The 12,827-nt window shown below is 45.0% G+C and overlaps 1 protein-coding gene across 6 annotated transcripts; it reads left to right on the top strand.

Annotated features, from left to right (window-relative positions):
- Nucleotides 1–7,493: 7,493 nt before the first annotated feature.
- On the top strand, nucleotides 7,494–11,702 carry LOC128569507 (C-type lectin domain family 10 member A-like). 6 transcript variants are annotated; one of them, XM_053567583.1, is made up of 10 exons: nucleotides 7,494–7,745; nucleotides 8,451–8,534; nucleotides 9,144–9,260; nucleotides 9,753–9,848; nucleotides 9,935–10,006; nucleotides 10,096–10,167; nucleotides 10,311–10,397; nucleotides 10,491–10,642; nucleotides 10,865–10,971; nucleotides 11,118–11,702. In XM_053567583.1, exons 2-10 carry the CDS (start codon nucleotides 8,474–8,476, stop codon nucleotides 11,284–11,286), a joined length of 933 nt encoding a protein of 310 aa, XP_053423558.1. In that variant the 5' UTR covers nucleotides 7,494–7,745; nucleotides 8,451–8,473; the 3' UTR covers nucleotides 11,287–11,702. The 6 variants fall into 6 exon arrangements, with proteins under 6 accessions (XP_053423558.1, XP_053423557.1, XP_053423552.1 ...); XM_053567582.1 differs by having other exon boundaries at nucleotides 7,494–7,724; XM_053567577.1 differs by having other exon boundaries at nucleotides 7,495–7,745; nucleotides 8,378–8,534.
- Nucleotides 11,703–12,827: the final 1,125 nt, after the last annotated feature.

Here is a 12,827-nt window from a genome sequence, read left to right on the forward strand (position 1 = left end):
GGAGTGCTGTGGTATCATAGCTCACAGCAACCTCCAGCTCTTGGGCTCAAGTGATTCTCCTGCCTCAGCCTCATAAGTTGCTGGGACTACAGGTGCCCACCACAATGCCTGGTTATTTTTAGAGATGGGATCTTGCTTTTGCTTAGGTGGGTCTCAACTCCTGAGCTCAAGCAATCCACCTGCCTCAGCCTGCCAGAGTGTTAGGATTATAGGCATGAGCTACTGCACCAAGGCTGCCATTCTCTTTCAAGATGGTGTATGCTTCTTCTACAAAGAGTACCGTATATTTATTTATTTATTTATTTATTTTCAGTACTCTTAATATCCCACTGGGACTTTCTGGGAAAGAAGGTGGAATGAGTCACAGTCACACAATTTTCTCTCCCTAATGCCCAATGAAATGAACAAATCCATCACCATCACTGCCAATATAAACAGCTAAAATTACCCCAGAGACATCCAACTTGAAAGGTGATCAAACATCTGACCTGCATTTTGAAGAAGATTTGAAATAAAACATACGAACCTTAGCATTTTTTGGATTTTATAATTTGTGTGCTGATTCTCTTGGGTTTTTAAAGTACACAGTCATATCATTTACAATAATGACAGTTTCTTTCTCTTTCAATCCTAATATGCACATATAGGATTATATCAGTTATAATTTTTTTATACTCCCCTAATATATTTATGTGTATATACTTGTGTATTAAAAAATGTTTCAAAGAAAGCATAGAAAGGAATTTCCCATAGCTGGATAACATAGATCCCAGCAAATTCCATGTGAATCGAAAGGGCCCCTGGCTCATCCGGTTACTATGAAATTTCAGACACCACATTGGGGGGTAAGATAATTAAAGAGTTCCAAAGAGAAAAATTTGAAGATAAACCCTGACAGAATAAAATAAAACCCAGATGCATAATTTCTTAATTATTAGAAAAAAATGCAAGGAACCACCCCCAGCAATGAATCTTTAAAAATCAGAAAGGCAAGAAAATATGGTATATAGGAAATACAAGGTTACATATGTGATGATAATAAACCCAAACATAGCAGTGATTATAATAAATATGAATAAGTTTAATTATAGCAATAAATGTCAAAAACTCTTAAATTGTGTTAACAATATGGTTTATGCTATTTCCAAGCTGTGTACATATATTTAAAACAAAACAACACAAACATGATAAAGAGAAATATGTTCTAGACAAATGCTCATAAAAATAGAGCAAGCAAAACATTATATAACAAAAGAGACTTTCAGATGAAAAGTATTAAAAAGAGGCAGAGGCAGCATCACATAGCAATAAAATGCATCTAAAATGAGTCGTGGACAATTGTGTACCTAAAGGAATAGACCCAAGTTATGCAGAGCAAAATGTTGTGGAACTACAAAGGAGAAATTGACAGTCACGATTCATTGAACAAACACTCGTCTTTTCTTGTATTCGAATAGAACATAAGCCCCTATCTTGGAGAATGGAGAACCTAAAATCTGAAATGTAAAGCTCCCCTTATAAAAAGGAAACTGCTTGAATTAAAGGTGACCTGTAAAGCAAGTCACCTGCACATAAAACATAGAAGCTGGACTGTAATGAATGCCTTGTTCTGAGAACCTGGATTTACAAAACAAAAACAGTAACAAAAAACTATTTGTGAAAACTCAGGTCAGGGCAAATGTTGCCAGTGAGATTGAATTCGGCTATACTTTGCATTGGATTGTAAGTGATAGATATCTTTTTGTGTTTTTTAGCCATTATTTATTTATTTATTTATTTGGCAGAGTCTTACTCTGTTGCCCAGGCTAGATTGCCATGGCATTATAGCTCATAGTAACCTCAAATTCTTTTTTTTCTTTTTTTTTTTGCAGTTTTTGGCTGGGGCTGGGTTTGAACCCACCACCTCTGGCATATGGGGCCGGTGCCCTACTCTTTGAGCCACAGGTGCAGCCCAACAACCTCAAATTCTTGGGCTTAAGCAATCCTCTTGTCTCAGCCTCCCCAGTAACTGGGACTACAGGTGCCTGCCACAACACCCAGCTAATTTTTCTGTAAAGAAGAGGTCTCATTCTTGCTCAGGCTGGTCTCAAACTCCTGAGCTCAAGCGATCCACCCTGTCTTGGCCTCCCAGAGTGCTGGGATTATAGGCATGAGCCACGGCCATTTGATACAAGGAAATAAAGATTCACTTGTAAATCATTTTACTCAGGAGCCTGTCTTTTCTCATAGGAAATGTACATCTTCTGTATGGACATCAAGATCTGTGATAAATATTTAGATAATGAAAAGAAATTAACGGTGAGAAGTCATAAAGCATTGCTAATGCAGAAAATGATAATTTTCTTGAAAGTGCACTTGCTAATTTCTAAAATGAACTCTTTTTTAAAAAACTTTTATTTAAGTGTGTGAAACTCAAACCTTGTTTCATACATTCTAAAAACTCAGTGTAGGGCCAGGCATGGTGGCTCCTGCCTACAATCCTGGGCTTTGGGAGGCCAAGGCAAGAGGATTGCTTAAGGCCAGGAGTTCGGGATTAGCTTGGGAACATAGCTGGACCTTGTCTTAAATAAATAAATAAATAAATAAATTTATTGAATTTATTTTAATTTTTGAAAAAAATTAAAGCTCAGTGCAATGTCTAATGGATGTGTAGTATTCTGAAGTAGCTATTAGGCATTCCTGTCTTCCAGTTACAATTATAAATAATAAACTTTAAAAGTTTCTGACAGCTTTTAAGCTTAAACATAATGCAAAACTTCATTTCTTTCTCACGCCAATAATCAGGTAATTACTCATTGAAATAACAAGATAGAAGATATTTCTTAAATACCAGATTGGCAAGAATTTAAAGATTTGCTGGTGAAGGCGTGGATAAATGGGTATCCCTGTACGTGGTTGTTAAAAAGACAAATTGGTAGTCTTTTTGGAACAATTTGGTAGTATCTACCCAAGTTTTAATTTTCAGATAGATGTTTCTACTCAGAAATTCGATATCAAACTAAGAGAAATACTTGCTTCTTAGCACAAACAGGCATGTATGAGCCTATTCATGCCAGCATTATTTATAAAAAAGAGGCAATCGTCTCAAAAATGTGTCAATAGGTTGTCATTAAATAAGTGTGTCCATGCTCAGGGACACAATGCAGCCTTTAATGAGAAGAAAATGGACAGTGACGGGGAAAGGCCCACAGGACTCATTTTTAGACAGAAGCGTGTTACAGAGAAGAATTTGTAAAAACACTTACAATCTATTACACATGTGTGTGCATGCTTATAGATATATAAATAGGCACAGAAATAGATCTGAAAAGACACACATTAAATTGCTATCCCTGGACCTAGGGACGGGAGGTGGGGTACATTTCTTATTTTATTACTTTTCCCGACCTGTCATGCCCAAGCATTTTTAAACATATACCTTAAATCAGCCGCCAATATGGTGACATTTCTCCCACGGCCATGTGCATAGCCAAATCCAAGGCACAGAGGAGGGCAATGTCTCCTCTCACCTGGACACCTAATAATCCATTTAAGAAATTTTCATTTTTCAGCTGTACAATCTGGGCTTTTTGGATTTTGGAAGTTCTAGTGGCCAAGGAAAGAGCCCATCCATCAGAGAAGATAGCCTGGGTTCTGTTTAAATTTCAAGCAGATACTGACCCCTGGCCAATTTGGGCTCTTCATAGTACTAGAGAGGAGACAGGGGTAATTGTATTTTTGGGTGTGACTGATTCTGATCAAGATGGAAAAGTGGTCTGCTGCTTCACCATTGAGGGAAAAGGGAGTGGGTCTGCAATCCCCAAGGCTCACTGGAGAGTCATATCATATTCTGATGTCTTGGAATAATAACGGAAAATGGCAAATTATGGTGACTCAGTAAAGACAGGACCCCTAAGCACTTGGGCACCGTGGACATGAAGTTTGGGTTACCCTACCAGGTCAAATGTCCTGACCCAGCTGAGCTGCTGGGAGAGGGTAAGGAGTCACAGAAAAGGGGGCAGAAGAAAGAGACCATGATTATCAACCATGAAAGGAGCCTCAGAGACAAAAGCATTTAAGAAAGAAAAAGAAGGTTGCTTGCCAAGGAGTTGCAAAGAATCGGACCTTGGGAGGACAGGTTTGCCAAACAAAAGCCATAGCAGGCATTGAAAGGGAAATTCTGTAAGATTACCACTGTTTACAAGATTTGTGATGGCAAAACCCGGCACTTTTCTCACGTGATTTTCATATTCACAAACGGTCATCATATATGCGGGCATCAGCATTGCAAAAGTCAGGGATAGTGTTTTTCCTAGAGAGTCAGCAATTTATGGGAAATGCTCAAGGTTAAATTTATTTTGGGGACTAGAAGGAGAACTGATTGTTTTTTTCTTGGTGAAACCCACATGCAACTTATGAGCAAAATCCCGTCCACTTTACCTTCATGCTATATCCAGAATTAGAACATTTCTCACACTTCCATGTGCACACCCCTCATCTCTCATGGGAAAATCACAGCAGCTCCTTACCTGGACTTTCTGTTTCTCCGTTTGTTCCTTTTCATGAAATCCACAACACTGAAGCCATACTGGTACACTTAACATATCAGGTTATGTTGTTCCTTTGCCTCGACCTCTCCAAAGTCTGGGTACCCCCTAACTCCCAGCCCCTGGCTCAGACTAAAATACTAGCCTACAAGGCTCAAGGTTGTCCAACTTTTTTTTTTTATTTTTTCTGCTACAAATTAGAAGAATAATAGTTGTTTGGGACCACACATTAAACACACAAACATGAATGAACGTTCATTAGCAAAAAAAAAAAAAAGGTCTGTGCATACTTTTCATGATATCTGATGCCACAGCTAAGCAAAAAACATCCTCACAAAATCAGCATGCAGCCCGTGGGCCATAGGTTGGACACTCTTGAAAGAGTTGGCACACCTTGTTTCCCCTGTGACCGTTAACTCCTCTCCTGTCTAGCCCGCTTCCCTTTAAAATCTCTGGCATCTCTGGCAAATGTATGGTCCTGAACCACACCAGACATTCTCCCACCTCAGGGTCTTTGCACTTGCTCTCTGCCTGGAGAACTCTTCTTCCCAGAGCTCCTCATGACTTGTTTCCTTACCTCCTTCAAATTTTACTCAGTTAATCACCTTCCCAGTGAAGCCTTTTTTGACACCTTATTCTTGATGCCCAATGAAAAACCAACCCCAATTCATGCGCCTGCTATTTTCCTCCATGGCACTATAACCACGTAACTTACATGTATTTTATTTATTTATTTATTTATTTATTGTTGAGGTAAGAGTCTCACTGTGTCACCCTCGGTAGAGTGCTATGGCATCACAGCTCACAGCAACCTCAAACTCTTGGGGTCAAGTGATTCTCTTGCCTCAGCCTCCCAAGTAGCTGGGACTATAGGCACCTGCCACAACGCCTGGCTGTTGTTGTTGTTGTTGTTTGGCAGGCCTGGGCTGGGATTGAATCTGCCAGCCCTGGTGTATGTGGCTGGCACCCTAGCTGCTGAGTTAGAGGCACTGAGCCAATTTGTGCGTATTTTACTCTTTTATTTTGCTTATCAATCACTCATGAGAAGGTATGCTGTATGAGGGCAGGGCATTTTTTGTCTGTTTGTTCACTTCTAAGGTGTACCTGTTCTGAAAGAGATTGCCTGGAGTGCCAGAGACCACTGTTTTTCAACCCTTTTTATCTCACAGCACACTTCAACATTTGGTTAGTTAAACTTCCGTGGCACACTTTAATTATGTTGATAAAAAAAATAGATTAAAAAAGAAAAGAATATACTTACTGTGCTTTGAACTTTTTTTGAAAATAATTTAATTAATGATCTTTACAAATTTTCTCAGCACACCTAATATCCTCTCGTGGCACACCAGTTTGCCACGGCAAATCACTGCTGTAGACATTCAATAAATGCTTGTTGAATGGATGAATAAATGTATGTGCAAGTGGAAAAATGTACCATGTTTTCCTGGGGAAGACTCAACAATGTAAAAATGTTGGTTATCCTCAAATTAAGATTGAAATATAGTGTAATATTGTGGTAGACACAGAGATCAATTACCCAGATCCCCCTTCTAGGAAGGAGGTGGTGTTGGGCAGTGGGGAGTGTGATCTGCAGACAGCCTCTTCCCCTGGGGTCATCCTCATCCACTTACCAGGTGAGGTGAAGCTATCAAGGCTTCCCCTCCCCTGTGTTGACCTCATGCTGTTCAACTCCCATCAGCAGCCCTGCTTGAAATCCCAGAACTCCCTGCTGGGTTGGCTGAAGATTTATTGGATCTCCATGGCTGTTCATCTTCTCCCTCTGCTCTGCACTATTTCTTCCTTTTTCCAGTATTGATCTCTAATAAACACCCCAAATTCAGTCTTAACCTTGGCTTCCAAAAACCAAGCTGCAATATATACTAATCAAAATAACAACAAATAAATTCAAAACATGAAAATGAAACCAGGAACAACCTCAATATCTGTCAAGAGGGAAATGCTTGGCCAGGAGAAGGGGCTCATATGTGTAATCTCAGCAGTCCCCTGGGGAGGCTGAGGCAGGAGGATCACTTGAGGCCATGAGTTTGAGACTAGTTTGGGCAACAAAGCAAGAACCTGTTTCCACAAAAAAAAATAAATAAAAAAAAAGTTAGGGAAATAATAAATAAATTATGGAATGAGGTTCAGGTGAATAAAGTACATTCTATGAACTGATGTGGAGAAACGTTCTTGCGGAATATAATCTCACTCACACAGAAAATATAACCTAAAATGTACTTGCTTTCTCCACCTTTTAAGGCACTCAGGTTCCTTCCTCCTGAAAGGAATGCGTACATGGATTTAGGGCAGCTCCCTTCAGGAATTGTCAGGGCTCACAGGATCAGATGGAAGCCTGTTCATGAACGCAGAGTGAGTATGTAGGTCCAACACTTTCCTTCATGAGCCATGTGATCTTGGGCTCTGAACCTCAGTCTCCCAAGGCTCTCGTGGGATCAAAAGATTATATAAGGCACATGTCTGGCATAATCCCCATCACAGATTAGAAGCTCAATAAAAGTTGGCTCTTCTCCCCAGTTCCTCCCCTCCCATTTCGGTCAGGAAATCCTATTCCCTTATCTCCCCTTTCCTCCTCCTGAATGGAGTGAAGCAAGTGAGGCTGGAACTGGGGAGCTTAATGGCTGAGGTCCCAGAGGACACTTGGATGTAAGGGACTCAGGCCAGGATTAAGTGAGAGCAAAGGATGGGCTTCCCTGGATCCAGGGATACAAAGACCGAGACACTAACAATTCTGGGAAATTCAAAGGCAGGAAGTGAAAGGAGGCGTGGGGTAGAGGAGGAACAACAGATGGGACCTCTGGCCTCCGTAGGCCAGTTCCCCAACCCAGATGGTGAAAATGAGGAAGTCAGGGAAGCTCTAAAAAGCAAGGAAAGGGTAGAGCCACCCTGGAGGAAGGGAGCAAAGCTGACCTCGTACCCAGTTCCCCCCTCACACAATCTCTGCATGTGTTCTGATTTCAATTCATTCTCATTATTTACTATCCAAAGTTGAGGAAATGGGATGTCCCAAGATGATAGACTTCTGGGCTTTCAGATACAAGACCAGTAGTACTCTGGTCACGTGTGTGGCTCCTCCTTTGGTCACCCCTACTTTAATTCTCCGGGATTGAGTTTCTCCAACTCCGAATGACTTCCCAACTTGGTTACTGCTACACAGCACAGCTTCCAGAATTTCTACAGGTAACTGGACTGGGGATGCAGGTGAGACCAAGGGGACAGGGAATATATTAGAGGAAGCAGGGTCATGGTTGGGACTCAATGGGAAAGAATATAAGGGAGTGGTTTGGAATTTAAGTACCAAGTGGAGATTTGAGGCTCTATTCCCTTCACTGGGTTCTAGATTGAATTATGGCAGCCACAATCCCTGGTCACAAACTAAGACTCAAATTCAACCCCATCACAAGTCCAATTCCATCCTGTCTTCAGCCCCTACCCAGCCACAGGCCTAACCCTAGTGATAACCCATCTCCCTCTTTAACCCAACCTCAGCTTCAACCCCAGGTTTACCTTGAATCTTAACATCAGCCCCAACCCAAAACTGAGCTTTAATTTTATTCTATTTCCGAATTCAGTGCCAAGCTTAGGTCCAGCTCCATCTGTGGCTCCAAGATGAATATAGATTCCTGTCCTAACTTGACACACAACCTCTAGCCCTGATGTTAGACCCAGTCCTATCAAGAAATTTAGCTCTAACTTTACCTCCACTTTCAATGCCAAACTCAACTCAACCCCAACCCAAAGCCCAAGGCTGACTCTACTTCTTACCTTGGTTGCAAACCCCAGGCCATTCCCACCCTGGCCCTAACCCAGCTTGTTCTCACCCACAACTCTAGCCTAGCCCCAGTCTCCTCCCTGCACCAGCTTGCCCCAGCCTGGCCCTGCCTCCACCTCAGCTCTGAAATCCAGACAGAGGCTGTGTTGGCCCAGATATGAAGTATGAAGACCTCCAGCACTTGGAGAGTGAGGAGAAAAGCCAGAGGGGAAGAAATGGTAAGAGGACAGGAGAACGCTCTCCTAAAATGTTTAGAAGGATTTCCCCTGTCTTGCCATGCCTGCACCTCCCCCAGGCACACTGGTGTGCTCCCTACTTGGAGGGGGTCAGGCCCCAGCCTCTGGGTGGGGGGACAGTGTGAAGAGGATTCAAGGTTCTCAGAAAGATGGGACGATGAGTACCACAGTGGATGTGGCTCCATAGGCCCTGGGGATGGGGGTGAGAGGTCTATGCAGTGGAGGAAGATAAACAGTTGGGTTTGGAAGGGAATTGGTGATTCTGGTGGTGCAGGTGAGTGAGTCTGCTGAGGGCCTGGCTGCCCAGCTCTCCCTGTGTCCTCCTGCCCCTCCCAGCTCTGACCACAGGACCTTACCTAGCACCATGGCCCCTGTCTGTGTATGGGTCTCCAGAGGTATGAGGGACACATGTGCCTGAGGACTTGTGCTGGTCCACAAGATCAAAGGCCTGGACCTTCCCTGCCCTTCCCCCTCCTTACCCAGCCCTCCTCCAGTCCAGCCATCACACTGGACTGGTCACTGGGCCCTGTCCTCCTCTTGTCTCTGGCAGGTTCTGGACTCCGCCTGTCCTGACACCCTCTCCCCTTTCAGGGCTGCCTTCTGCCCAGTCCCTCCTGCAGCGTTTCTACCCCGGACCTGGTCTCCTCTTGCTGTCTCTGGGCCTCAGCCTCCTGCTGCTGGTCGTCATCTGTGTGGTTGGATCCCAGAGTAAGGGTCACGGGGAGGGTGGGGAAGAGAGAAATCAGGAGGGTCCCATGGTAGGACAGTGATGGGGCGATGGTGAGGACCATCGCAGGAGCACTGAAGAGCACTGTGCTGGGGCGGTCACGGAGATTAGCAAGGGTCATGACAGTGGCAGTGCTGTCAATAGCCACAGAAGCCAATGGGGCCGCTGATGTGCTAATGGCAGCATTAATGGGCTGATTGATAAGAGCCGTGGTGGGGGAGCTGATGGGCCATAATCAGGATGGCTACTGATTATTATTATTATCTGCCTCTTACTAGCTGGGTTATGTAGTCAAATTATTTCCCCTCTCTGAGCCTTAGTTTCCTCATCTGCCGTACTGGATAACAATAGTGCCTGCCCCACTGGGTCAGCATGAGGACCCAATGAGACAATGCACATAAGGTGACCTGCTCGGGGCAGGCACAGAGAGGCTCTGATAGGTCTTAGCTCTGATGGTGCCATCATCTGATCAGATTCCAAGTTTCAGAGGGACCTGTTGACTTTGAGAACAACTTTCAGCAACTTCACCTCAAACACTGCGACTCAGGTCCAGGCACTGACCTCCCAGGGTGAGCCTGGCTTGGATGGGGTTTTGGGCTGAGGGTATGTGGGGGAGGGGAAGCTGAGTCCTGAGTCAAGTCCTCTTGTCCTGCAGGCAACAGCTTACAAGAAACAGTAACATCTCTGAAAGCCAAAGTGGAGGATCACAAGCAGGAACTGCAAGCTGGTGAGACACCCTCCGGGAATGTGGAAGCAGGCGGGTGGCTCTCAAGGGAGGGGAGCAGCCTCCTAGTTCTGAGCCACCCTCTCCTGCAGCCCACAGCTTGGAAGGCAGGGTGCTTTCTCTGGAGAGCAGGCTGGAGAAGCAGGAGCAGGAACTCAAAGCAGGTCTGAGGGCTGCTCCCCAGCACCTGGGCATGACACGTATGGGAGGGCAGGGTCCTGTGTGTGCGGGGGCATCTGAGCTCCAGGACACATTGAGCCAAAGCCACACCTGGGGACGATCCTCCTTGTTCATCTGTGTGTCCCAGGTCATTCTGAAATGCTCCTGCGAATCCAGCAGCTGGTGAAAGACCTGAACTCCCTGACTTGCCAGGTGGCTTTTTTCAAGAGCAATGGTGAGGAGGGTGTGGGGAGTGCCTGGTCCTACCTTCCTGCCCACGGCCCACTGGGCAGCACCTCAGCCCCCTCCACCCTCTTTCTCCACTCAGGCTCGGAGAGGACCTGCTGCCCCACTGACTGGGTGGAGCACGCAGGCAGCTGCTATTGGTTCTCCCGCTCCGGGAAGCCCTGGCCTGAGGCAGAGAAGTACTGCCAGCTGGAGAACGCCCACCTGGTGGTCATCAACTCCCAGGAGGAGCAGGTGCGGGCTCTGCATTTAGGACAGTGGGTTGTCAACCTGGGCTGCGCGCTGGAACCACCTGGGAAGTGGCTGTCTGAGCTTTGAATCAGAGATTTAATTGGCCTGGGGAGTGGGATAAACATTCTCAAATTCAATCGATTTAGCAAAGAGCTAAGGTTTAGAATTACTAGGCCAAAGAGTTGGTTGGGAGGAGAAGTCACCATTGCCTTTCCGTTGCTCCAGAATTTTGTCCAGGGACGTCTAGGCCACTTATTCACCTGGATGGGTCTCAGTGACCCTGAGGGAGTCTGGAAATGGGTGGATGGAACAGAATACAAGACCAACTTCCAGTGAGTGTACATTAGTTTTCTATACCTGGTATTTCCACCAACCTCCTCCGCTCTGCCCCCAGGGATCCAACCCAAATCCCCCTCTCCCCAGACCTGAGTTCTATTCCATCTAAGCTTCCTAGCTTGCTGTTGTTCTCTCTCCTCAGGAACTGGAAGCCAGGCCAGCCTGATGACTGGCAGGGTCACGGCCTGGGCGGAGGTGAGGACTGTGCCCACTTTCTCTATGATGGCAGGTGGAATGACGATGTCTGCCAGAGGTCCTACCACTGGGTCTGTGAGGCTGGCCTGAGGCAGGCTAGTCCGGCAAGTCACTGAGCTGCCTCTGGTTAGACCACCTGGTCATGGACATAGTGGTGGAAAGTGGCATGCTTCCCCAGTGGCTTCCTAACAGGAGTTTTCTGGGAGAGGAATAAGCCCTGGGAGATTGAAGGCGCTAATATCATTTTGAATTTTTATTCTCCTTAACTTTAAAAAGACAATATAGATTTCCTAAGGTTCCCCCCCCTTTTAAAATCAAGTTTATTGAAGTATAATTTTTACATAATAAAATGCACTCTTTAAAGAGCAGAGATAACTTTCAACAAATATAGACAACTAGGTAACTACTATTCTAGTGAGAACATTGCTGTCACCCCCACAAGTTCCCTTTGTTCCTTTGCAGTCTAACTGCCTTCCTGTCCCCAGGCAAATAAAGACCTGCTTTTTTTCATTATTGATTGGTTTTACCTGTTCCAGAAAAAAACTTTTGTCACTTAAAAGCTGTGTAAACTTAGTGTGATTAGAAAATGTAATTGTCTAATTTCTCTAAAGATCCCAGAGTTGTTTGGAGAAGTAGACAAGATTCCCAGATGTATCGGTTAGCTATTGCTGAGTAACAGACCACCCCAAAGGCTCAGTTATACAGTTAGTATTTATTGTAGCTTGTATGTCTAAAAATATGGTCTGACCGGGTTTGGCTCATCTTGGCTGGACTCATTCATTCGTCTGTGGTCAGCTGGTGGGTTGACTAGGGGTTGGCTGATTTAGGGTAGCCTTGCTCTTATGTCTGATAATTGGCTGGCTGTGGGCTGGGACAATGGGATGCTTGGGCCACATTCGGCCAGTGGGGGCTTGTTCATACAACCCTGTCAAGTGTGCAAGGACTCCAGAGTCTGAGGCTTAGAGCTGAAGCATCATTTCTGATGCTTCTTATTGGCCAAAGCTGATCACAAGGCATCCCAAATTCAAGGAGTGAAGAAATAGTTTCTACCTCTTGCTGGGAGGAATTACAGTCATCTGGCAGAGAGAATAGATATAGAGAGGGGTGGAGATTGCTATTCTTTCTGATTGATTTATCAATCAGGGGCAACATCTCAGCTATCAAGAACCAACTCACAGGGCGGCGCCTGTGGCTCAGTGAGTAGGGCGCCGGCCCCATATGCCGAGGGTGGAGGGTTCAAACCCAGCCCCGGCCAAACTGCAACAAAAAATAGCCGGGCGTTGTGGCGGGCGCCTGTAGTCCCAGCTGCTCGGGAGGCTGAGGCAGGAGAATTGCGGAAGCCCAAGAGTTAGAGGTTGCTGTGAGCCGTGTGACGCCACGGCACTCTACCCGAGGGTGGTACAGTGAGACTCTGTCTCTACAAAAAAAAAAAAAAAAAAAAAAAAAAAGGAACCAACTCATAGGATCGGCACCTGTAGCTCAAGTGGCTAAGGTGCCAACTACATACACCAGAGCTGGCGGGTTTGAATCCAGCCTGAGCCTACCAAACAACAATGACAACTATAACCAAAAAAAAAAAAGAAAGAAAGAAAAAATAGCCAGGCATTGTGGTGGGCACCTGTAGTCCCAGCTACTTGGGAGGCCGAGGCAAGAGAAT

The sequence above is a fragment of the Nycticebus coucang genome, chromosome 18 (assembly GCF_027406575.1).
Source record: "Nycticebus coucang isolate mNycCou1 chromosome 18, mNycCou1.pri, whole genome shotgun sequence".
Taxonomy (NCBI): Eukaryota; Metazoa; Chordata; class Mammalia; order Primates; family Lorisidae; genus Nycticebus; species Nycticebus coucang.

What these genes read in the sequence shown, in the direction of transcription:
- LOC128569507 (XM_053567583.1), top strand. Translation starts at nt 8,474, where the DNA reads ATGAAGTATGAAGACCTCCAGCACTTGGAGAGTGAGGAGAAAAGCCAG. An exon ending in AAGCCAGAGGGGAAGAAATG is followed by an intron (nt 8,535 to 9,143) that starts GTAAGAGGACAG and finishes CTCCCCTTTCAG; the next exon opens with GGCTGCCTTCTGCCCAGTCC. An exon ending in CAAGCAGGAACTGCAAGCTG is followed by an intron (nt 10,007 to 10,095) that starts GTGAGACACCCT and finishes CCTCTCCTGCAG; the next exon opens with CCCACAGCTTGGAAGGCAGG.